Source organism: Dipodomys spectabilis, unplaced genomic scaffold, assembly GCF_019054845.1.
Source record: "Dipodomys spectabilis isolate Male_0828 unplaced genomic scaffold, ASM1905484v1 ptg000174l, whole genome shotgun sequence".
Lineage (NCBI taxonomy): Eukaryota > Metazoa > Chordata > Mammalia > Rodentia > Heteromyidae > Dipodomys > Dipodomys spectabilis.
In genome coordinates, this window is record NW_024870851.1 from 5,987,490 (window position 1) to 6,013,215 (window position 25,726).

At 41.0% G+C, this 25,726-nt stretch overlaps 1 protein-coding gene and 1 long non-coding RNA gene across 4 annotated transcripts in view; one reads left to right on the top strand and one right to left on the bottom strand.

The window, feature by feature from the left end:
- Nucleotides 1–862: 862 nt before the first annotated feature.
- On the bottom strand, nt 863–6,013 carry LOC122120038. Its single transcript, XR_006149657.1, has 3 exons — nt 5,932–6,013; nt 1,348–1,434; nt 863–1,238 (listed from the first exon to the last, which is right to left on the bottom strand). It is a non-coding gene; the product is annotated as an uncharacterized LOC122120038 (long non-coding RNA).
- Nucleotides 6,014–6,061: 48 nt separating this feature from the next.
- Fastkd1 (FAST kinase domains 1) overlaps nt 6,062–25,726 on the top strand; it is a 36,426-nt gene continuing 16,761 nt past the window's right edge. Inside the window, exons 1-7 of one of the 3 annotated variants that reach the window (XM_042694220.1) lie at nt 6,062–6,644; nt 8,607–9,106; nt 13,283–13,351; nt 15,167–15,292; nt 16,521–16,919; nt 21,405–21,515; nt 22,724–22,855. In XM_042694220.1, the coding sequence (XP_042550154.1) occupies nt 8,772–9,106; nt 13,283–13,351; nt 15,167–15,292; nt 16,521–16,919; nt 21,405–21,515; nt 22,724–22,855 (1,172 nt within the window). In that variant the 5' untranslated portion in view covers nt 6,062–6,644; nt 8,607–8,771. The remainder of the gene's footprint in view (nt 6,645–8,606; nt 9,107–13,282; nt 13,352–15,166; nt 15,293–16,520; nt 16,920–21,404; nt 21,516–22,723; nt 22,856–25,726) is intronic. The other 2 variants (XM_042694221.1, XM_042694223.1) reach the window with 2 other exon arrangements.

Sequence of the window (25,726 nt, forward strand, 5' to 3'; positions counted from 1 at the left end):
ACCTATCAGCCAAGTGTCTGCTCCTGCCTCCAGGGGTCCCGGCAGGCCCATTACCTGGGAGGCAGGTGATGAGGGGGAGGGAGGAGAGGAGGTTGTTAGCAAAACTAGTCCCTTCCCATAGTTTTGTCCACTCCCTTTCTCCACAGCTTAGCATGCCCTCTTCCTAGGCAACACCGGGCCTACTTAGTAAAGGCAGTAAATAATCAACTTCCAGCCCCCTTTACCTTGGGATGGCACTTCTGTGGTGCAGCTACCACCATAAAGGCAACAAGAGCCCCTTACAGTGACCTTCAGGAGTGGACAGCTGCAGGATCCTTATCTACTACTTGGATGGCAGCCATAAATCCTAGTCCACCATGATGAAGCCCCTGGCTCACACATCTACACCAAGGTCTCAGCCTCCTAGTCCCTTCTATCCCCTCCTAAACTTCCTAGGTTATATAGGTCACCCCAGACAATAGCCTGGGCTGCTTCTCATTCCTTCCTTGTGAGCAAGAGGCTTGCGGGGAGGGCCCTCTCTCAGCAATAAACCTTTCGTTGTTCTATGTTCTATGTACCTGGATGTCTGTGTGGTTCTCTGGCAAAGTCTATTAATCTTAATTTTGCTAACCGGGTTCCTTCCCTCAGCATTAAGACAAGATGCCAGACCCTACCATCCACCATGTGGCCAATACACTGGCCAGACCTGACCTCCTTTCTTCATGAGTAGCTAGGATTACATGCATGAGTGACCAGTACGTGGCTCAATTCCTTTTTTTTTTTTTTTTTTTTGTTCTCTAATGGTCTTTTAAAAAAAATTTTTGGTCCAGGTGCCGGTGTCCCAAATTCCATTCAGGGATTTGGCTGTTTTCCACTGGTCCAGTTAGTCCTGGTGGATCCAGAGAGTTTCAAGGCACTGAGGAATTATGGAAGAAACCTGTGTCTTATTCTGTTTAGTATTACTAATAGATAATAATGGATAATAATCTCTACCAGATAAGTTTTAAAGAAAGCTTATTTTGGCTCATGGTTCTGGGTATCCAAAGTCAAGAGTCTCATCTGTAGATGACCTGTAGATGACCATTTAGCTGACAGTGTCCCAAAGTGGTGCAGGATATCACATGATGAAAGTCAGGAAGCTTTTGTATAATCTTCCAGACATTCTCTTTGTATAATCACCACTATTTAAGACTGGAGATGTAGCTTGTGGTAGAATGCTTGCCCAACACACAAAAGGCCCTCGGTTCTGTTCTCAGTATCTCCAAATGAAAGAAAACAAAAGAAAGAAACGTCACCAAAATGCAATAATCATAAAATCATCTTTGGATCATGACTTTATATAATCCTAATTGTTTGCCAAGGTCTCACCTTTAAACATCTAAAATGGAGTAGGTGTCCACCTTCTTAAGGTTTACAGTGAGCAGCAGAAGAAACAGACCATATTCAAATGAAAATCTGTGTGGAGAAAAGTCTTTCTTGACCAGAGATATTTGTATTGGTATGTGATATAACTGAGAAATAACCGTTGATGTTTGGCTTTATTCATTATACACAGCACACAGTACTATTCATCTGTAGCTCATGGGCCTGACAGGCTAGATTTGGCCTAGCCTTATGTCTTTGAAATAAGGAGAATGGGTTTTCTTTCTTGGTTTGCTTCCTTCTTTCTTTCTTTCTTGCCTTTTTTTTTTTTGCCAGTTGTGGGGCCTGAACTCTGGGCCTGGGTGCTGTCCCTCAGCTCTTCAGCTCAAGACTAGCACTCTACCACTTGAGCTACAACGCCACTTCCGGCTTTTTCTGCTTATGTGGTGCTGAGGAATGGAACCCAGGGCCTCATGCATGCAAGGCAAGCGCTCTACCTCTGAGCCCCCTTCCCAGCCCCCTTCTTTATTTCTTTCCTATTTTCTGTTTCCTTCCTTCATTGGTGCTTGAACTCAGGGCCTCTGGTTCTCACTTCTATTTTTGCTCATGACTACTACTATATCACTGAGCCATGCCTCCACTTTTTGCTGGTAAATTAGAGATAAAATCTGGAAGTTTTGGCTGCCTGGGATGGTTTCCTCAGATCTCAGCTCATGAAAAGCAAGGATTACATACTGAGCAATGAATGGATTCTGATACCAAAAGAAGGAGTATGGGTGGACTAGGCTAGGTTAACTATGGAGTTAACTTTTATCTTTACTTTTTATTTATTTTAAATTTATTTTTAAATACTTTTTTATTGTGAAAATACTGTACAGAGGGGTTACAATCACATGAGCAAGGTAATGAGTACATTTCTTATCAAGGATTGTTGCCTCCTCCTTTGTTTTTCCCCTACCATCCCTACCCTCCTACCTCCACAACTACATTCCTCCCCTCTCCCACTCCCCACCTCTGCGCACCTAAATTGTAAAGTTCGTTTTTCAGCATAGTGTCTTGTACATCTCATTGTTGCAATGAGTCAACCTGTATCCCTATTTGAACAATTTGTTTAAATTTATTTTTATTTATTTATTTTTTGTTGGTCATGGGGCTTGAACTCTGGGCCTGGGAGCTGTCTCTCAGCTCTTTAGCTCAAGGCTAGTGCTCTACTGCTTGAGCCACAGCGCCACTTCCAGTTTCCTGGTGGCTTATTGGAGATGAGTCTCACAGACTCTCCTCCCCAGCTGGCTTTGAACTGCTATGCTCAGATCTCAGTCTCCTGAGTAGCTAGGATTACAGGTTACTTTTTATTTTTTCTTCAAGTAAAGAGTATATTTCAGGGGCTGGGAAGGTGGCTCAGTGGTAAAGCGCTGGCCTTGCATGCCTGAGGCCCTGGGTTCGATTCCTCAGTACCACATAAGCAAAAAGAAAAAAGCCAGAAGTGGCACTGTGGCTCAAGTGGTAGAGTACTAGCCTTGAGCTGAAGAGCTGAGGGACAGCGCCCAGGCCCAGAGCTCAGACCCCACAACCGGACCCAAAAACAAAACAAAACAAAAAGTATATTTCATTTTAGACAATATCATCCCTTGCCCCACTTTCTCCCTGTTTTTCCCAAGTGTTTTAGTTCCATTTTCAACATCCTGTCTAGTGAGTACCATTGCTGCATTTGTTCACCTTTTGTCCCTTCCCTCTCTTTTGGAAATTGCCTATTAACGACAGTATGTTTAACTTTTTTAAAAAGCATGTTTGTTTTCACATATATTTCATAGAAACAGGAGCTATTGTAAAAACATGGTTTTTTAGATGCCCTACTGCTATGCTTCCCAGGCTGGTCTTGAACTCATAGATTCAAAACAATGTTCTTGCTCTAGCTTCCCAAGTAGCTCAGACTATTTGCATGTACCACCATACCTGGTTTATTGTAAAAGTTTAAACAGTCTATAAAAGTTTGAAGTTTAATAACTCTCCCTAACCCCATCCAAAGCCATTCTCCTAAGGTATTTGTTCCTATCTGTGCTACCACTAAAAATGGTTAGCTAGCCAGAAATGATGGTACATACTCTTAGGAGGCTTAGGCTGTAGGATCATTTGAGCCAGAAATTAAAGACGACCTTGGGCAGTATAGTAAGATCTTGCCTCAAAACACAATGGCCAGGGAGTGTTATTCAGTGATAGTGTTGCCTACCATGTATGATGCTCTGGGTTCATTGTTAAGAGCATAGGTAACTAACTATGGAAAGCACACATCTGTAATCATAGTACTTGGAAAGTTGAAACAGGAAAAACTTGAGTTCAGGGCCACACTGGACTACATAGCAAAACCCTATTTCAAAATCAACAGTGTGTGTGTGTGTGTGTGTGTGTGTGTGTGTGTGTGTGTGTGTGTGTGTGTAATAAAATTCACCATCTTAAATTTTTTTCTTAGTTGTGGGGCTTGAAGTCAGGGCCTGGGTGATGTCCTTTAGCTTCTTTGTGCTCAAGGCTAGTGGTCTACTACTTTTGTCTACTACCACTATGTCACTTCTGGCTTTTGAGTGGTTTATTGAGGATAAGACTCTCTATGAGGACTTTTCTGATGGGGCTGGCTTCAAACTGTTTTCCTTAGATCTCAATCTCCTGAGTAGCTAGGATTACAGGCGTGAGCCCCTGGCACCCCAGCCATCCTAACTTTTAAGGTTATAATTCAATAGGAAAAAGTACATTCTATTTTTTGGTCATGAGTCTTGAACTCTGGGCCTGGGTGTTATCCCTGTGTTCTTCAGCTCAAGACTGAGCCACTTCCAGTTTTCTGAGTGGTTTATTGGAGATAGTCTCACAGACTTTTCCTGCCCAGGCTGGCTTTGAATCATGATCATCAGATCTTAGCCTTCTGAGTAGCTAGGATTACAGGCATGAGCCACCAGCACTCGGTGAAAAAGTACATTCTTATTGTTGTGCATCCTATGTCCAGAACTCCTAATCTCACAAAGCTGAAACTTATTCAATGCCTCATTTTTCCCCTCCCCTAGCTGCTGACAAATATCAATATACTTTCTGTCCTTATAAATTTGAGGGTTTCAGATAAATGGCATTAGGTTTTGGGGACTAGCATATATCTCTCTTTTGTGCTGGGGTGCTAAGCAAGCTGAATTGAACACTGCTGAACTCACTGAACTCTACTCCTAGTCCCCTTTTTTGTCTTGTGAATGAGAGGTGTTGACACAGATTGTACTGTTATATCTTTTTTTTGGGGGGGGGGTGTCCTGTTGGGGGGCCTGAACTGGGCCTGGGCGCTGTCCCTCAGCGCTTCAGCTCAAGGCTAGAGCTCTACCACTTGAGCCACAGCACCACTTCCGGCTTTTTTCTTTTTGCTTATGTGGTGCTGAGGAATCGACCTAGGGCCTCATGCATGCAAGACAAGCGCTCTACCACTGAGCCACCTTCCCAGCCCCTGTACTGTTACATCTTATACCGTTACCTTGCTATACTTTTCTCAGATTTTCATTTAAATCTCTGAGTATTTTGATCAACAATGTATTATCAGTCAGTCTATCTAGTTCCAAACAACATATATAACTACTACTGAGTGTGGTCTGGGATTCGTTGTTGCCTTCGTTTTTGGAGAACAGCTGAAGGCAGCAGGCTGTAAGGAGTCTGCAAATGGTTACTGACTATCTTTCTGGAGTTACAAAAGTGTTTCAAAATTAGTTGAGCCCTAGTGGCTCAAGTCCTTTATCCTAGTTATTCAGAAAGCTGAAGTCTGATATTGGGTGTTTGAAGTAAGGCTGTGCATACTTGTACTTTCTGCTAATTAGGAGACTAAGGCTGTAGGATCATTTGAACCAAAAGTTTAGACACGCTTGGGCAGTATAGTAAGACTTTGCTTCAAAACAATGGCTGAGGCGTGTTATTCAGTGATAGTGTTTGCCTACCATGTATGATGCCCTGGGATTTTGTTGTTGTTGTTGTTCGTGGGGCTTGAACTCTGGGCTTGGGCACTGTCCCTCAGCTCTTCAACTTAAGGCTAGTGCTCTACCACTTGAGTCACAGCATCACTTCCGGTTTTCTTAGTGGTTGTTGGGGATAAGAGTCTCATGGACTTTCCTGCTGGGGCTAGTTTTGAACCCTGGTCCTCAGATCTCAGCCTCCTGAATAGCTAGGATTACAGGTGTGAGCCACCGGCACCCAGCTGTCCTGGGATTCTTATTTCCAATTGACTACCAAAAAAAGCCAGAAGTGGACCTGTGACTTCAGCACAAAAGCTCAAGGACTGAGAGCCCAGACCTTGAGTTCAAGCCCCAGAACCCCTCCTCCCCCCAATTCTGTGTATGCCTTTTCTATGTTTACTTTTTGTTTGTTCCTTTTTACTTTTATTTTGGAGCATTGTCCCTCTATGCAGTCCAGGCATGCTTTGAACTTGCAATCCCTTGCCTTGTAGCAGTGGACCCTAACGAGCTTACTGTTTTCATTTATAATTTCAGTTTAAAATACAATCTTTCTTCTATGTATTATAAATATAATAACTGCTTAAAGGACAGGGAAGATCCTCAGCAGTAGAAAGACACTGACCTGAAGGCCCTGAATGTTCTCCAGTAGGTTGGATGTGGGCTTTGCTCTTCTCATTGAGGAAAAAAACTACCAATCCCAGAATTCCTGTAAAGGCGTGCGTGACGTTCACGCTTCGCGCGAAGCCTTCTGGGAACTGTAGTGTGGGTCTCCCGGGCGCACGTTTCCTCAGGGCGCTCCTCTGCCGGAGGAGACCGGCTCTTTGGAAGATGGTGTCTCTCGTGGAAAGTATAAGCACCCTGGGATAGAAGGGGTAAGCGAAGAATCGAGCGGCTGGGGCCAGGGATATCGCTGACTTCGGAGCCGTCGCAACCTTCCACACTCCGGGATTCCGCCGCCGGGGAAGAGCGCGCCGGCGAGTCCCGGCCGGGCAGCGGCTGCGGTGCTTCCTCGCCGGAGTTCGGCGGCGAAAGGGAGCGCTTTCTCGGTGGCCCTGTGTTCGCTGAAGCTCAGAGGACCGCCGTGGGGCTGAGCCCGATGCTGCCGGGATCGCGGAGACCGTCCTCCCTCCCGCGCTCCCGCGCTGGCCGCCGCCTCAGCGCGCCTGTCACTCGCAACCTTTGAACTCCGCACCCTGCGGGTTCACCGGGAGTCCACCCGCCGCTTGCTAACAGCCAAGCCTCTTCCGTTAGTTAAATGGCTTCGCCAAGGTCACTCAGCGGGGGCCGAGGCCTCTCTTTACTCAAATCGTCGTGTGGTCTACACGTTGAGTGTGCGTGAGTAGCACTTTTCCCTTGTGCAAGGCTGGTTGTGGAAGTGTGCGGCTCAGGGCAGCTTTGGGTCAGCGGGTCACGCACATTGCCACAAACAAGGCAGAGCAGTCGCGTGGTGTACAGTTTTGCATAACTTTAAATAAGGGTGTGAGGCCAATTGCTAGTGATAGCATGTTTGTTTATAAGGGGGGGTGTAGTCTCAGCTTCTCCAGTATACGAGAGAGAGAGAGAGAGAGAGAGAGAGAGAGAGAGAGCGCGAGCGAGAGAGAGAGAGAGAGAGAGAGAGAGAGAGAGAGAGAGAGAGAGAGAGGACAGAGGGGGGGGAGAGAGAGGGGGAGAGAGAGAGAGTCGGAACTTGACCTGAGGGCTTCTGGTTCTCCTCCTCATCTCGGTCTCCTTTTTGTCTCTGCTTTTTTCCTCAAGTCTGGTGCTCTTGAATCATTTGAGCTCAGCCTCTAGGGTAGTTAGGATAACAGGTGTAAGTCTCCAGTCCTCCCATATATTTTTTTTCCCCCAAAAACCTTGTTAAACCTCTTTTTCCTTGTGTGAAAATGGAAATGATACTATCTTCCTAGTAAGTTAGTTAAGAATTTAATGAGATGATGTTTTTAAAAAGTTCTTTGTAAACCAGGGAACAGTGGCTCATGCCTGTAATCCTAGCTACTCAGAACTTGGAGATCCGAGGATAGTGCTTCAAAACCAGCCCAGGCAAGAAAGTACATGAGACGCATCTTCAGTTAATCACGGAAAAGCTCAAGGACAGCACTGAGACTCTGAATTCAAGTCCTAGAAACACACACACAGTTTTTTGTCGTCTAATATGTACAAGGTTTTTCTTTTTCTTTGTGGGTCATGAGGCTTGAACTCCGGCCTGGGCGCTGTCCCTCAGCTCTTCAGCTCAAGGCAAGCACTCTATCACTTGAGCCACAGGGCCACTTCAGGTTTTCTGGTGGTTTATTGGAGATAAGAGTCTCACGGACTTTTCTGCCCCAGCTGGCTACGAACATCGATCCTCAGATCTCAGCCTCCTGAGTAGCTAGGATTACAGGCTTGAGCCACTGGCCCCTGGCTAAGGTTTTCCTTTTTAAATTTCATTCCTAACCTAAATGTTTCTTTTTTCTTTTTTAATTGTGAAAATACTGTATAGAGGAGTTACAATTACATGGGCAAGATAATGAGTACATTTCTAATCAAGCATTGTTGCTTCCTCCTTTGTTTCCCCTTCCCATCCCTTCCCATCTCCCTTCCCCTCCCCCCGTCTCCCCTAAATGTTTCTTGATTGGTGTTGTAAACAACTAATTTATTAAGACCTATGAAAAGTTATTAAGTAATTTAATGGCACAATTACATTCTTTTAGGGCACAAGAAGAAAGGGGCGAGAAATTACCCTGAAAGCTGAGATGCCAGAGACTATTCTTCTTTTTTTTTTTTTTTTTGGGTCCGGTCGTGGGCCTGAACTCTGGGTCTGGGCACTGTCCCTCAGCTCTTCAGCTCAAGGCTAGCGCTCTACCACTTGAGCCACAGCGCCACTTCCGGGTTTTTTCCTTTTTGCTTATGTGGTGCTGGGGAATCGAACCCAGGGCCTCATGCATGCAAGGCAAGCGCTCTACCACTGAGCCACCTTCCCAGCCCCAGAGACTATCCTTCTAAAAATTAAAAAAAAAAAAACAAGAAAATAGAACAAAACAACCCTTTCTGATTTTAGCCTTTTTTTTTTTTTTTCTTCTGCTCTCATGGTCAAATTTGAAAATTTAGGTAATATCAGACAGATGTTTTTAAAATAGGGTGCTGGTAGAAGCTCTTTTTTTCTGGATACTTCAGTTTGGATCAGAAATTGCTACTGGTTCAGATTAAGATCAGTCTCTAGTTAATGCAAAAAACACCTTGTTACTTTAAACCTGAGTTTTTAAAATAATATGATATTAATAAGATGAAAATAAACATGTCAAACCAATTGTTTTACAGAAGCCGTGTGGTAGAAGACTTAGTGTTATCCTAATGGAAAGCAGACCTGTTACCTTGTCACCAGCAGATTGCACTTGGCTACTAATTGCAGATAGCTTTCAATATCTAAGAAATTTTGCAATATAAAGTTAAAAAACCTTTTTTTCCTAGACTCTGGTTATAAATATGTTTCGTGTAAGAGCTATTTCAACATTCCCCTGGAGAATGTTTCAGTTTCGACCCTTCAGTTGTGAATCATTAATTGTTAAGATGAATAACTGCACAGATGAAGAGCAAGTCTTTGATCTTATTGAAAGAAACAAAGCCATACTTACAGAAGAGCAAGTGGAATGTGCATTTAGTACACTTTGGAGATTTCAAAAGCAGAAGATCAACTTGTTAAGAAATGTTGAGAGTGTCAGAGACCATCCAAAATTTCTTACTCTTCATAATTTAGCTACAAGTAAAATCAAATTAATGGATGACAGTACCTTGGTGAATGTGTTGTACATCATACAACAGTAAGTTACTTTTAGATTGTTACTGAAATGAATATATTTCAATTTTCTAAAAATCTTTAAAATGAAAAATTGTTTCCTCCCTAAAAGATAGTTTTACACATAATATGGTATCTTAAAGATGTTTGGAGAACGGGCTGGGAAGGTGGCTCAGTGGTAGAGCGCTTGCCTTGCATGCCTGAGGCCCTGGGTTCGATTCCCCAGCACCACATAAGCAAAAAGAAAAAAGCTGGAAGTGGCGCTGTGGCTCAAGTGGTAGAGCGCTAGCCTTGAGCTGAAGAGCTGAGGGACAGTGCCCAGGCCCAGAGTTCAGGCCCCACGACCAGACCCAAAAAAAAAAAAAAAGATGTTTGGAGGATTTATTAAATACTTGTTAGTAGTATTAGAATTATAAAAATTAGAATGTGGCCAGGCACCAGTGGCTCACGTCTGTAATCTTAGCTACTCAGGAGGCTGATATCTGAGGATCGTGGTTCAAAGCCAGCTTGGGCAGGAAAGTCTGTGACACTCTTACCTCCAAGTAACCACCAGACAACTGGAAGTGGTGCTGTGGCTCAAGTGGTAGAGAGCTAGCCTTGAGCTGAAGAGCTGAGGAACAGCACCCAGGCCCAGAATTCAAGCCCCATGACCAACAACAACAACAGAAGTAGAACGTAATCAATCTGATAGTAGAAATTGTTAACTTGTTTATATGAAACTAGATTGTTGTGGAATTTTATAACAATGTAGTTAGCTAAAGATAACAAGGCTTTGTGCCAGTACTGGGGATTGAACTCAGGGCTTTTGCTCAAGGCTAGCACTCTACCACTTGAGCCACAACGCCACTTCCAGCTTTTTCTGTTTATGTGATACTTCATGCATGTTAGGCTATACTCTACCACAAAGCCACCTTCCCAGCCCCTTGCTTAGTTTTTCTCATTCCAGGCTGGAGCTCTACCACTTGAGCTACACCTTCACTTCTAGCTTTTTCTTTTAAAAATTTTTTTTAAATTGAGATTAGATGATGACATAAATTTCACATATTTCATAGTATTGTGGAGTAGTGATAGTTATAGTCACAAACACATTTTAATCTTCACAAGGCAAATTGTCATTTTCATGGTCTATAAAGTTTATGAATTCTGTGAGCTTTGACAATACAACTATTTCTTCCATATCAGGTGATATTTACATTTCTTTCCTTTTGCTTAGTGTAAGCTGTTTCCTCATTCCCTCTCATTCCCTCCCTCCCATTGCTGCCTTTGAGTTGCTTAATTCATTTTTCTCAAGTCCAGTGCAGCTGATAGGCCCCTATGTTGTATGTTTTCCTGTTTCCCTCTGATTCTGTGTCCTCCTCCTTGCTTCCCTCAGGTATGTGCATATATATATATATATATATATATATATATATATATCTCACATATTTGGTCAAAAACATGGAGTCATTTAGCAATGATATGACAAAATGAGTGGAAGCCCTTTGTTTCTTGAGTCCTGTTTACTTTGTCATATTTCCTTGCATTTTGGCTTTAGCATCCACATCTCAGGGAGACCATGTGCTGTTTGTCCCTTTGCTCTTGGCTTACCTCACTCAAAATGATTTGCTGTAGTTCCATCCACTTCCCTGAAAATGCCATTATATATAAGTATCACAATGTTTGCATCCACTCATCTGTAGTGGGGCATCTTGGTTGTTTCCATATCTTGGCTATTGTGATCAGTGCTGCATTGAACATGGAGGTGTGTACTTGTTTCCTGGTTCTTGTTGCTCAGGGTAGATGCCTAGGAGTGGTATGGCTGGGTCATAGGGGAGGTCTATATTTAGCTTTCTGTGGTACCTCCAGACTGCTTTCCAAAAGGGCTGTATTAGTGTACATTCCCACCAGCAATGGAGTAGGGTTCCTCTTTCTCCACATTCCCTCTAGCAGTTGTCGCTGGCTGAATTTAGAACGTGGGCCATTCTGACTGGTGTACCAGCTTTTTCTTTTTTTTTTTTTTGGTCCGGTCGTGGGGCCTGAACTCTGGGTCTGGGCACTGTCCCTCAGCTCTTCAGCTCAAGGCTAGCGCTCTACCACTTGAGCCACAGTGCCACTTCCGGCTTTTTCTTTTTTTGCTTATGTGGTGCTGAGGAATCGAACCCAGGGCCTCGAGCATGCAAGGCAAGCGCTCTACCACTCAGCCACCTTCCCAGCCCCCAGCTTTTTCTTAATTGGAGATAAGGGTCTCTTGGGTTTATGTTTCGTCTTTCTTTTTTATTTTTTATTGGTCATGGAGCTTGAACTTAAGGCCTGTGTGCTGTACCTGAGCTCTTTCACTCAAGGTTAGCATTTTTAACACTTCGAGCCACAGCACTACTTCTGGTTTTTGGTGGTTAATTGGAGATAAGAGTCTCACAGGCTTACTTCACTTAATATAATTTTTTTTCCCCAAGTCTTTCCATTTCCTAACGAATGGGGCAATGTCATTCTTTCTGATGGAGGCATAGAATTCCATTGTGTATATATACCACATTTTCTTGATCCATTCGCAAAGAAATATAGGTCCCATGGTTTCCCTTATTTGCAATAACTAGTATATATCTGAGACAAGCAGAAAAGTTCAGATAAGATGATGTTAAGCAAAATGAGCCCCAAGATAAGGATACAAGTGTTTTTTTCTTTCTTGCTATTGTTTCGAACAACGTATTTATAAGGTATCGCGTGATTTTTTGTCACTTTGTATGTCCCTCCCCCCACGATATAACCCCTGTTTTCACTGTATTTGACTTTGGTATAATTTGGGGAGCGGAAGGAAAAAAACAAATTGTTTAAATAGGGATACAGGTTGACCCATTGCAGACATTGATTTTTGGGGGGGGAGGAGGGGTCCGGTCGTGGAGCCTGAACTGGGGGGCCTGGGAGCTGTCCCTCAGCTCTTCAGCTCAAGGCTAGCGCTCTACCACTTGAGCCACAGCGCCACTTCCGGCTTTTTTCTTTTTGCTTATGTGGTGCTGAGGAATCGAACCCAGGGCCTCATGCATGCAAGGCAAGCGTTCTACCACTGAGCCACCTTCCAATGAGATGTACAAGACATTATGTCGAAAAACGAACTTTACAATTTAGGCAGGGGTGTGGGTGTCGGGGTGGGGGGAATGTAGTCGTGGAGATGGGAGGGGAGGGATGGTAGGGGAAAAACAAAGGAGGAGGCAACAATACTTGATAAGAAATGTACTCATTACCTTGTTCATGTGATTGTAACCCCTCTGTACAGTATTTTCACAATAAAAAACATTAAAAAAAAGAAGAGTCTCACAGGGACTTTCTTGCCTGGGCTGACTTCAAACCTAAGTACTCAGATCTCAACTTTGTGAGTAGCAGGGATTACAGGTTTTAGCCTCCAATGCCTAGCTTGAATTTGTATTTCTAGGTTGGCTTTGAACCCAAATCCTTAAGTCTCCTGAGTTACTAGCTCCTAACTTAGACTTCAAATTAATGGCTAATAACAAATCAGAAGCTAGTAAAGTGCATCTTTTTTATTATTATTAAGTTTTTTAAATTGTGAAAATATCGTATAAAGTGCATCTTAATATGCTTTTTTTTTGGTGCTGGTCCTGTGCTTAAACTCAAACTCAGGGCTTGGGTATTGTCCCTGAGCTCAAGGCTAGCACTCTACCAGTTGATCCACAGCTCTACTTCTGGCTTTTTGATGGTTAATTGGAGATAAGAGTCTCATGGTCTTTTCTGTCCGACTGGCTTTGAACTGTGATCCTCATATCACAGCCTCCTAAGTAGCCAGGATTACAGGCCTGAGCCACTGGCACCCAGCTCAGCATATTGTTGAGACAGGGTCTTACTATGTAGCCCAGGCTGGCCTTGAACTCTAGATTCTCCAGCCTCAACCTCCTGAGTGATGGGATGCCTGATATATATAGCTTGCATGTATTTTTAAATATTTGTTAGTATTATTTTAATTGGCTTATAAATTGTATAAAATAATGAGTTTCATGAATATTTTCATATATATATAATATACTTTGCTAAGTGTAGTTTTAATTATTATTTAAAAAAATTTTTAAGTTATTTTCAAGTAGTTGTACAAAGAAGTTCCCATTCTACAAAACAGTATGAGTACAAAGTATCTGACATTGTAACCCATCTCTCTAGTTTTAATTGTTTTAAAATATTTATATATGGAAAATTATTTTCTCATGTTTTTCTTGAGACTTGCAGTTGAGGCCCATGATCCGATAGTTGAAGCACTAGTAACAGAAGCATGGGAGAGACTGGAAAAGTAAGTACTATATACATTCATTATCTAACATCACAATTATCTTTTTTAGAGTTACCATAATGAACTCTTACAGTGAGATTTCACCGAAAAGGCAATAAAAATGTTACTTCTAGGGGCTGGGAAGGTGGCTCAGTTGTGGAGGCCCTGGGTGTGATTCCTCAGCATCACATAAACAGAAAAAGCCGAAAGTGGCACTGTGGCTTAAGTGGGTAGAGTGCTATCCTTAAGCTGAAGAGTTGAGGAATAGCGCCCAGGCCCAGAGTTCAGACTCCACAATGGACAAAAAAAAATAGTTCTAATCTAAGATAGTTTTTTTCTCTCTCTCTCTTTCTCTTTCTCTCTCTCTCTTTCTCTCTCTCTCTCTCTCTCCCTTCCTCCTCTCTCTCTCTTTTTTCCCTCTTGTTTTTGGTGTCAATACAGTGGCTTGCACTCTGGGTCTGGGCACTATAACTTTTTTTACTCAAGGCTAGTGCTTTACCACATGAACTACCACTGGCTTTTTTTTGTTGATCATGGTCTTGAACTCAGGGCCTGACACTGAGTTTTTGGGTTTTTTTTTTGGTCAGTTGTGGGGCTTGAACTCTGGGCCTGGGCGCTGTCCCTGCACTCTTCAGCTCAAGGCTAGCGCTCTCCCACTTGAGCCACAGTGCCACTTACGGTTTTCTAGTGGTTTATTAGAGATAAGAGTCTCATGGACTTTCCTGCCTGGGCTGGCTTTGAACTGAGATCCTCAGATCTCAGCCTTCTGAGTAGCTAGGCTTATATGCGTGAGCCACCAGTGCCTGGCTTGTCTGTGAGTTCTTGCTTAAGGCTACTAGTGGTCTACCACTTCGAGTCATGGCATCCCTTTTGGTTTTCTGGTAGTTTATTGGGGATAGGAGTCTCATGGACTTTCCTGCCCAGACTGGCTTCATGCTGTCATTCTTAGATTTCAGTCTCCTGAGTAGCTAGTATTATATGTATAAGCCACTAGTGCCCAGCTTACTGTTTTTATTATTATTATTATTACTTAGTTGTACAAAGGAGTTACAATTCCATATATGAGGTTATGAGTACAATACTTCTTGGTCATTGTCATCCTTTACCTTTTATTTTCTACTGCATCATGTTTTAATTAAGAGTAAATGTTATATTTATAAGATTATGTCTTTGTTGCTTTGTATGTCCCTCCCCCATGGTATAACTCTTGCTTTCACTGTATTTGATGTTGGTATATGTGGAGGGGAAGGGAAAAAACAAATAGTTAAAACAGGGATACAGGAGGACCCATTGCAACAATGAGATGTACAAGTTGTTTGTCGAAAAATGAACTTTACAACTTTGGTGGGGGGGGGGGTGAGGGAGGGGCTGGAGGATTCGAAGGGATGGGTAGGGGAAACAAGGGAGGAGGCTACAATGCTTGATAAGAAATGTACTCATTATCTTGCCCATGTAATTGTAACCCCTCTGTACAGTATTTTCACAATAAAAAAATACGTTTTTAAAAAAAAGAGTAAATGTTAATGACCTATTTTTTATTTATTTTTGTCAGTTGTGGGGTTTTTTTTTGGGGGGGGGGTCCAGTCGTGGGGCCTGAACTCTGGGCCTCGACACTGTCCCTAAGCTCTTCAGCTCAAGGTGAGCGCTGTATCACTTGAGCTACAGCGCTACTTCCAGTTTTCTGGTGGTTAATTGGAGATAAGAGTCTCACAGACTTTCCTTCTGGGTCTGGCTTTGAACTGTGATCCTCAGATCTCAGTCTCCTGAGTAGCTAGGATTATAGCATGAGCCACTGGCACCTGGCTAATGATCTAATTTTTTTATTTCCTTTAATAGGTTTGATATGAATGTGCTGTCAATGTTTTCCACATGCCTAGCAGATCAGCATTTGTACTGTAGTCCATTAATGGGAGAAATAGCTGCTATTGTAAATAGGAACTTAGAAACCATAAAGGATTTAAGGTAAATTGATTTAGACATTTTCTGTTGGAGTATAAAAGGTACTGAGCTTTGGATGTAGATACAGATTTGCCAATCTTAGTTTTGTCTAATTAAGTCTCAAAAGTCCATCTATGACTAATTTTCCTCTTGAAAGTTTGTCTATAAAGCAGTGATGGTAATACTTTGCATTTTATATTTTATAAAATGCAACACAGTATTATTGAGATATGTGACTAGTCTGAGATTTTTAATGCTTCTTAAATGTTTATTGAGTGAAGAAATAGTGTCACTCCATGTTTTTTAAACTCTTACTGTTATATATCGATTTTAGTCTACCATGAAATACTAAGAATTATGCAATCATTTGCTAGTAGCAAACATTTTGCTAAGACTTTGCTTACACACAGAAAAGATACAAGAAAGTCAACTTCTAGGGCTGGGAAGGTGGCTTAGTGGTAGAGTGCTTGCCTTGCATGCCTGAGGCCCTGGGTTCGATTCCTCAGCACCACATAAGCAAAAAGAAAAAAGCTGGAAGTGGCGCTGTGGCTCAAGTGGTAGAGCGCTAGCCTTGAGCTGAAGAGCTGAGGGACAGTGCCCAGGCCCAGAGTTCAGGCCCCACGACCGGACCCCCCCCCCAAAAAAAAAAGAAAAAAGAAAAGAAAGTCAGCTTCTAAAAAGATACAAAATGAGACTTTTAATATAATATTCATAGACTGATGGTCCAATTTAATTTCTGAGTGAATTTCACCAGAATTCTTAGCATCAAGTAGTTTTATTTATAGATTGAAATATTTTATATATTTAATGAAAAATATTGTTTCTTTCTTTTCTTTTCTTTTTTGTACTGATCCATAGGGCTTGAACTCAGGGCCTGGGTGTTTTCCTGGAGCTTTTTTGCTCAAGGCTGGTGTGTTACCACTTGAACCACAACTCCATTTTTGGCTATTTTAATTGGAGATCAACAGTTTTGCCAGCTTGGGCTTACTTCAAATTGTGATCCTCAGATCTCAGCTTACTGAGTACCTAGGATTACAGATAGGAGCCACCAGCATCTGGTTTATTTCACTGTTTTTCTCTAAAGCATGTGATCACTGAGAAATCTGAATTCAAGTCCCACTAATATTTAAAAGAAAAAAATTATGATAGAAAACAATATGTTTACTACTACTTTTTCAGGTCTAGATATTTAGTTCTAGAATTGATCAGTTTTGTTCAATAATGTAAAATCTTTGTCATTTTTCTTCTTCAGGTCCTTGTCTGTCTTGATGGTCAGCATATCTGCTTTAATATCACGGTGTTTTCAAGAACAATTAGTGAAAAAAGCAGAGCTACTTTTTGACACTGTAGATGCTTCCAATGTCAATGTTTCAAGAAGAATAGTTCAGTTTCTTCGAAATGTTAAATATAGTTATTATCCACTATTAGAGAAATGTAATAAAGTGTTTTTAAGCAATATAAACTACCTTAATTTGGATTCTATCAGTAAAATACTTGGTTTCTATCAAGTTCTGCAGTTCCATAGTTTTGAATTTACTATAATGGCTAAAAAGAAGCTATCAGAGATGATTCCTCTGTCTGATCACCCTGATAACTTTGTAAAATTGTTTGTTACATTGGGACCAATAGCAGGACCTGAAGAAAAGAAACGGTAAGTTCAGTTTCAAATGCTTTACTTTTCCTGGTGGGAATATATTCAGCTTTCATGCTTAGGCCTCTTTATCTCTAGAAGGAACAAAAATCAAATAATCCTCACTGCTTAGCTCTTTCTTTTTATTTTATTATTTTATTTAATTTAAAAAGTATAGTTCTGAGGATCGACACTAGGGTCTTTCATATGCCATGCCTGTGCTATACCAACAGAGCTGTCTCTGAATCTTTTCATTAAATTTTAATTTATTTATTATTTTTACTTCTGTTCTATGTCAAGTCCTACTACATAGCTCAGGCTGACTTGGAACTTGCTAAGGACCCTAGGCTGCCTTCAAACCAGCTATCTTTCTGCCTAAACTTCCCAAATAGCTAATATTACAGATGTATACTAGCATTTCAGAAAAGTTTTTTTTTTTTTTGCCAGTCTTGGGCTTGAACTCAGGGCCTGGGCAGTGTCCCTGAGCTTCTTTTGCTCAAGGCTAGCATGCTGTTACTTCAGCCACAGTGCCACTTCTGACCTTTTCTGTTTAAGTAGTACTGAGAAACTGAACCCAGGGTTTCATGCCTGGCAGGCAAACACTGTACCACTAAGCCACATTTCCAGCCCCAAATTAATTTTTTTTTGATAATTCTTATTTGCACCTTCAACTCTTAATGTACTATTATATTTTAAAAGGTGGTCAATAAATCTCTGGTGCTCAACCAATTTATTCTCCTTTCCTAGGCCATGTGACTGGAGTTAACACAGGCGTAATATTCCCTACCTAGTAAATGTCAAAAGTAGAGCTATTGGTCAAGTGATAAAGTGCTAGCCTTGAGCAAAGAAGCTCAGGAATGGCACCCAGGCCCTGAGTTCAAGTCCCAGACTGGCACCAAAAAAATGCAGTTTTGTTGGATATGGTAGATATAGAAATACTGTTCTTGTTATATGAAGATGAACAAATGTAACATTAATATATAAATATTACTGACACGTGAAATTCACACTTCCTAAGTTGATTGATTGGATATGACACACGGCATAAGATTGCTCCAGTCAGCCTACAACTGTATAGGAAATTTAGAATTATAGTAGTCTTTCTTGTTTTGTCTTGCCTTTTCCTTTTTCCTTTTTTCTTTTTTTTCTCTTTTTGAGATGATTTTACTATGTAGACCAGACTAGACTAGTTTGGAACATAGTAACCTCCTGCTACAGCCTCCTTAGAGTGGCATCACAGGGGTGTGCCATGCATGGCTACAATAGTCCTTAAGGATAAGTATGATTAGTAAATTCATTTAAGTAGGGGTTCTAAGAGCTGAAGAATCTACATGATTACTTATAAATTTTTTTTAGGAATCCATTGAATTATTTGAAAAATTTAGGGGTATATATTGAGTTTGTATAGAAACTGGATGATTATTCCATTTTATAAGAGGTTTGAATTGGTTCAGAATATATGCATATATAGAAATATAATGACCCTCCTTTATACAATTGATATACACTATTTAAAAAAAAATGGCCTGAGCTGGGAAGTTGGCTTAGTGGTAAAGTGCTTGCCTAGCATGCATGAAGCTCTGGGTTTGATTCCTCAGTACCACATAAACAAAAAAGCTGGAAGTACCGCTGTGGTTCAAGTGGTTGAGTGCTAGTCTTGAGCAAAGCAGCTCAGGGACAGTGCCTAGGCCCTTAGTTCAAGCCCCAGGACTGGCAAAAAAAAAAAAAAAAATTGGCTAGCCAGGTGCTAGTGGCTTATACCTGTAATTCTAACTACTCAGGAGGCTGAGATCTGAGGATTGTGGCTCAAAGCCAGCTCAGACAGGAAAGTCTGTGAGATTTTATCTACATTTAACCACCAGGAAACTGGAAATGGTGCTGTGGCTCAAAGTGGTAGAGTGCTAGTCTTGAGCAAAAGAGGTCAGGGACAACACCCAGGTCTCAAGTTCAAGCCTCACAAATGACAAAAGAGAAAATAAAAAAGCAGGGTTGGGTGTTGATGACTTGTGCCTATAATCCTAGTGACTCAGGAGGTTCCTGTTTTCAAGGAATATATTTCAATTAGGAGAAAAGTTAAGTTTACTAATTACATATACTTATTGGAATTAGAAATAACATATATAAATATCATTATAGTACAGCATAGCTTCTATTAGGTACTAAAATCAGTGTATATGCAGTAAGTGTTGTGAGTACAGATGTGAAAGACAAATGTAATCCGAGGTGGTTGAGAAATGCTTTGGGAAAAAGCTGGGTTTTACACTTTTGTTGTTGTTGGTGGTGGTGGTCATGGGGCCTGAACTCTGGGCCTGGGCGCTGTCCCTCAGCTCTTCACCTCAAGACTAGCACTCTACCACTTGAGCCACAGTGCCTCTTCCAGCTTTTTCTTCTTGTGTGGTGCTGGGGAATCGAACCCAGGGCCTCATGTATGCAAGGCAAGCACTCTACCACTGAGCCACCTTCTCAGCCCTCTGTCTCTGTTTTTACTTTTAAAATATTAATTAGCATATATTAGTTATATGAAGGGTTTTCATTGTAACATTTCCTTACATTGTGTACGTATCCTGACCAACCTCACATCACTCTTTTTTATCCCACTTCCCTTTCTTAAAAAATTTCAACAGATTCCATTGTTCTATTTTCATACATGCAGATAAACTCCTTCAACTATATACGTTCCTATTCTGTTTGTTAGCCCACCTCTTTTCTGCTGGTATCTCCTCTGACCCTTATTGGAGTCTCTTTTACTTTCCTGTCTTTTTTTTTTTTTTTCAATTGTGTATTAACTGCACCAAGGGGCTTTACCATGGTGTTTCTGACATACATGTATCATGCTTTGCTCATTATAACCCTTTCTATTGCTTTCTCTTCCCATAGTGTCCTATTGATCAATAGCTTTCGTTGAAGTACTTTACGTTGTCTTCATACAGAATTCTGGGTGGGTTTTTTTTTTTTGTGGGTGGTGGGGCTTGAACTCTGGGCCTGGGCACTGTCCCTGAGCTCTTCAGCTTAAGGCTAGTGCTCTACCACTTGAGCCACAGCGCCACTTCTGGCTTTTTTTCTGCCTGTGTGCTGCTGAGGAATTGAACCCAGGGCCTCATGCATGCAAGGCAAGCACTCAACTACCTTGAGCCACCTTCCTAGCCCCTGGTGTGTGTGTGTGTGTGTGTGTGTGTGTGTGTGTGTGTGTGTGTGTGTGTGTGTGTGTGTGTGTGTGTGTGTGGCCTGTGTGTGTGTGTGTGTGTGTGTGTGTGTGTGGCCTGTGTGTGTGTGTGTGTGTGTCTGTGTGTGTGTGTGTGTCTGTGTGTGTGTGTGTGTGTGTGTAGCCTGAGCCACCTTCCTAGCCCCTGGTGTGTGTGTGGGGGGGGGGGGGGCGTGTGTGTGTGTGTGTGTGTGTGTGTGTGTGTGTGTGTGTGTGTGTGTGTGTGTGTGTAGCCTGGGCATTTTCCCTAAGCTTTTGTGCTCAATGCTATCGCTTTACCACTTTGAACAACAACTCTACTTCTACAATTTTTGTTGGTTGATTAGAGGTAAGAGACTCACTGAGTTTATTGCCTGGGCTAGCTTTTGAACCATGGTCTCAGATCTCAGCCTCCTGAGTAGCTTGGATTACAGGCATAAATCACCAATTCCCAACTCATAATTCTGTTTTTTGTTTTTGCTTTTATCGTTATTGTAAAGGTGATACAGAGGGGCTATAGCTACATAAGTTAAGCAATTAGTATATTACTTTTTGAGCAGTCTCTTTTCTCTCGCTTTCTAGCAAAGTTCTGTTTTTTTTTTGTTGTTTTTTTTTTGGGGGGTCTGGTCATAGGGCCTGAACTCTAGGTCTGGCCGCTGTCCCTCAGCTCTTCAGCTCAAGGCTAGCACTCTACCACTTGAGCCACAGCGCCACTTCTAGCTTTTTTTCTTTTTGCTTATGTGGTGCTGAGGAATCAAACCCAGGGCCTCAGGCATGCAAGGCAAGCGCTCTACCACTGAGCCACCTTCCCAGCCCCCAAAGTTCTGTTTTTTAATTAACCAGTATAATATTAGATTATACTGGGACCTTAATTACTTGGAAGGTAACTACTTTTCTTTATTTAATGTTTTATGTTAACCCCGAATAAGTGTGGAGTTAGAATGAGAAAATTAGAATTACAAAGGAATTTAATTTTATCTATATTATTTCTTTCCTGTTTCTTTCTTTTTTTGGGGGGGGGGGGAATCCGGTTGTGGGGCCTGAACTCTGGGCCTGGGCACTCTCCCTCAGCTCTTCAGCTCAAGGCTAGTGCTCTACCACTTGAACCATAGCGCCACTTCCGGCTTTTTTCTTTTTGCTTATGTGGTACTGGGGAATCGAACCCAGGGCCTCAGGCATGCAAGGCAAGCACTTTACCACTGAGCCATCTTCCCAGCCCCTTCTGTTTATTTCTTTTCCTGTATAATTACCCAAGAATTGTTTTATTGATAAAGCAATTTTTCAGTTTTTCAAGCTAATTCTAATTTTAATTATAATTCTTCTAGACTTCAGTCAACTCTGTTATTGATGTCAGAGGAACTGACCAGCCAGCAAGCCTTGGCAGTGGTGGGAGCAATGGAAGCTATGGAAAGCAGAAACTCACAGTTGATTAAAAAGTAGAGTTTCCTGAAGTTCATATTGTTTAGTTGTTACTTATGAGTAACTGTCTTCTATAATTGTTTCTTTGAAGAAATAAGGAATTGTCCCTTAAGGCATTAATTTATGTTAAGATTTGTTATTTCACACTAGAGTTATCAAAACCATTTATAGCAGCTTTCATTTTATTTACTACTATTATTCTCAAGCAGGGCACCATAATAAAGTTTCTACAGAACAGGTAACAACTATATGAACTTGAATTGTTCCATCACAATGTTACCTTGAAGCCATAATGCCATATATTGGCTTGTGTTATCACTGGAGATTTAAGGAGAAAATCTATAGAATTAAAAAATATACACATATATATTGCAAAATTATATATGTGTATATTTTATTATAATGTGGTCCTTTATTTTAATATTCCTTCTGTTCCATTTCCTTTAACTGATTTCTTATTTATTTATTTTATTTTTGTTGGTCATGGGTCTTGAACTCTGGGCCTGGGCGCTGTCCCTCAGCTCTTCAGTTCAAGGCTAGCGCTCTACCACTTGAGCCATGGCACTACTTCGGTTTTTTGGTGGTTTATTGGAGATAAGAGTCTCATGGACTTTCCTACCCGGGCTGGCTTTGAACTATGATCCTCAGATCTCAACCTCCTGAGTAGCTAGGATTACAGGCATGAGCCCTGCTCTTATTTATTTTTTTAAAGTTTTTGCCAGGGTTAATTTTAGTACTTTAACGTTAAAGTAAGGAGAGATAGAAAAAGAAACATTTCTTGTTCCCCTCAACTTACTGCCTTTTAGTATTTCCCATTACTTTTCTTTGAGGATGGGACTGTGCTGGGAATAGCTCTGCTTTGTGGATTTAGGGAAGAAAATGAATGACTTTTGCTAATTGTTTATAATGTTTGATAAGAGATTTTTGTTAGGAAAGGGATCTAAAATCTGGTCTGTTCTGGTATGTGTTTTACTTTGAAACTAAAAGTTCTAACTCTTACTATTTATAATTGAACATTTTATTAGTACTTTATTGATGCTCTTATTTCATTAATTTTAGTTGTTAACATTTCTATCATGTTGAGATAATTCTGGAAGAGCAGAAAATCTTGTCTCATTCATTGCTGTTTCTCCAGCTTAGAGCAGCTGTCATGAATGCTTTCTGTGAATGTTTGATAAATAAGTAAATGAACTGGTTATAATAAATGTTCTGTTGTTCTCTTTAGAATTGCTTCTGTTCTGCATAAATATTTGGATAACTATAAGCCGCTAGAGTTATTGAGGATAACTCAAGCATTGATATTTCTACAGTTTCAAAGTAAGGAGCTTTTTGTGAAACTAAGAGACTTACTGCATAGGTAAGATTAATAGAAGTATTTATGGGCTGATGGTACACCTTAAATGGAATATTTGTCTAGCAAACTAGAGGTCCTGGGTTCAATTCCTAGTACTGAATTAAGAAAAGAAAAAAAAGAAATATTTCATTAGAACTGAATTTTCTAATTTAGCCACAGTTTCTTTTTGCTGGTAATGGGAGTTAAACTCTGACCTCTGACATTTACTTGGTTTTCTGCTGATGGCTAGCACTTTACCACATGAGCTATACCTCCAGTCCAGCAGTTTGTGTTTTGGTTTTCTACCAGTACTGGACCTTTGCTTGGGTGACTTGCTGATACACTACCACTTGAGCCACAATGTCAGCTGTTTGGTTTAATGTACAGAGTTGCTAAAAACTTTTAGAGGCAAAATTTAGTAGCTGTGCCTCAGTGGTAGAGTGCTTGTCTATTATGTGTGTGTTTCTGTGTTCAATGTGTAGAATCTGTGTAATACACACACACATATATACACATGTTTACACACATACACACATATATAAAGTGATGATGTTAGTAAAAAAAGGTATTTTCACATAGAATTTCCCTTTGTTATTTAAAATTATATTCTTTCCTATGGATATAGCATTTGCATTACAGTTAGAAAATTATCCAGTTTTCTGTTGAGTTTTTATTAGTCTAAAATTATGATTTTCCATTAAATATTTTTATTTTAAGTTAGAATGGGGACTAAGGATGTAGTTCAGTAATCTAGTGCTTTACTAGTATGGATGAGACCTGGGTTCAGTCTCTAGTGCAGGAAAAAAAGAAGATTCTGTAACTGAAATGAGATTCAAATCAGATTGACTTTTAATAGTAGTAGGTTCAGATTAATCTTTTTCCCCTCCATTTTCCATTACTAATTTAATTTCATATTATGATTTCTGAAAGAGCAGGCATGAGAGACTCTCAACTACAGTCAAAAGGATTTGTGTCATGATAAATTGATACACTCTTAGGATTAAGAAGGATTTGAACTAAAGAAAAAGAACTCATGTTTTATCAGATGAAAGTTTAGCAGAAATGGCTTGGTTATTATTAAGATGATTTTATGCATACTTACTGCTTCTTCACCTTTTCTGTGATTAGAAATAATGAAATCTAAGTAGTAGGAGTCCTGATGTATCTTTATAATTTAAAATTTTGTCACAAGCCAGGCACCGGTGGCTCACGCCTGTAATCCTAGCTACTCAGGAGGCTGAGATCTGAGGATCATGGTTCAAATCCAGCCCTGATGGTAAAGTCTGTGAGACTCTTATCTCCAATAAACTATTAGAAAACTGGAAGTGGCACTGTAGCTCAAGTGGTAGAGCACTCGCCTTGAGCTGAAGAGTGCAAGGGCAGCACCCAAGCCCAGAGTTCAAGCTCCACAACTGACAAAAAAAACCAAAACCACAAAAGCTTTCTTTTTCTTTTGTGGTACTGAGGATTGAACCAAGGGCCTGATGCATGCTAGGCAAGCACTCTACCACTCTATTGTGCTCCCAGCTCCATTGAAAGTATTTTTGGGTCATTGACTAACATTGAAAACTTTATTTTTTACTTTTTTTGGGTCCGGTCGTGGAGCCTGAACTCTGGGCCTGGGCGCTGTCCCTCAGCTCTTCAGCTCAAGGCTAGTGTTCTACCATTTGAGCCACAGCGCCACTTCTGGCTTTTTTTCTTTTTTGCTTATGTGGTGCTGAGGAATCGAACTCAGGGCCTCATGCATGCAAGGTAAGCGCTCTACCTCTGAGCCACCTTCCCAGCCCAACATTGAAAACTTTAAATGAAGTTATACAAAAATTGTAGATGCTTCATGCTTTATAATTACCTTTCCTTGGCTAGGGGCATGGCTTGTGCCTGCCCACCAGGCTTGAGACATAAGTTCAAACCCCAGTACCACTCAAAACAAACAGTTACTTCAGTGTGTGCAATTTCAAGTTGGTATTAGAAGGAATGTGCCAGGTGCTAGTGACTTATACTGCTAGTCCTAGCTACTCAGGAGCTTATATCTGAGGATTATGGTTCAGATTGAGCCCAGGCAGGAAAGTCCCAAGGCTCTTAACTCCATTTTACCACCAAAAAGTTGGAAGTTAAGCTGTAGCTCAAGTAATAGAGTGCTAGGTAGCCTTGAGCATAAAAGCTCAGGGACAGCGCTCAGTCCCTGAATTTAAGCCCCAGGACCAGCCCACACACACAAAAAGAATGTAATCTAACTAAATCACAAAAATGTTTTATTAGTACCTACTGAAAGCAGCTCTGAGAATCGAGAGTTTATATACTAGAATATGTCTGTTGTCTTTAACTTAATGAAGATAACCCAAATAAAATATACTTACCTCTTTCTCATTCCCAGGATTAACTACTATTTCTTGTTCTAACTATGAGTTTGTTTTGGCTTGGTACTTTGTGTAAATGGAACATGTAGTATGTGATTACTTGTGTCTGAATTAAGTAAATTTTTCTTTTTTTGGTTCAGTCGTGGGGCCTGAACTCTGGGCCTGGGTGCTGTCCCTCAGCTCTTCAGCTCAAGGCTAGCACTCTACCACTTAAGCCACAGCACCACTTCCGGCTTTTTTCTTTTTGCTTACGTGGTGCTGAGGAATCGAACCAAGGGCCTCATGCATGCAAGGCAAGCACTCTGCCACTGAGCCACCTTCCCAGCCCCTGAATTAAGTAAATTTTAGATCATTTCTTAGGTTACTAGATATGGATTTATATAAGATGATATAATTATTTGTGGTTCACACCTGTAATCCTAGCTACTCAGACTCAGAGGCTGAGATCTGAGGATCACAATTCAAAGCGCTAAGATTACAGGTGTGAGCCACCAGCACCCAGCTAATAATAATAATTTTATCCGTGATTTACTATTTG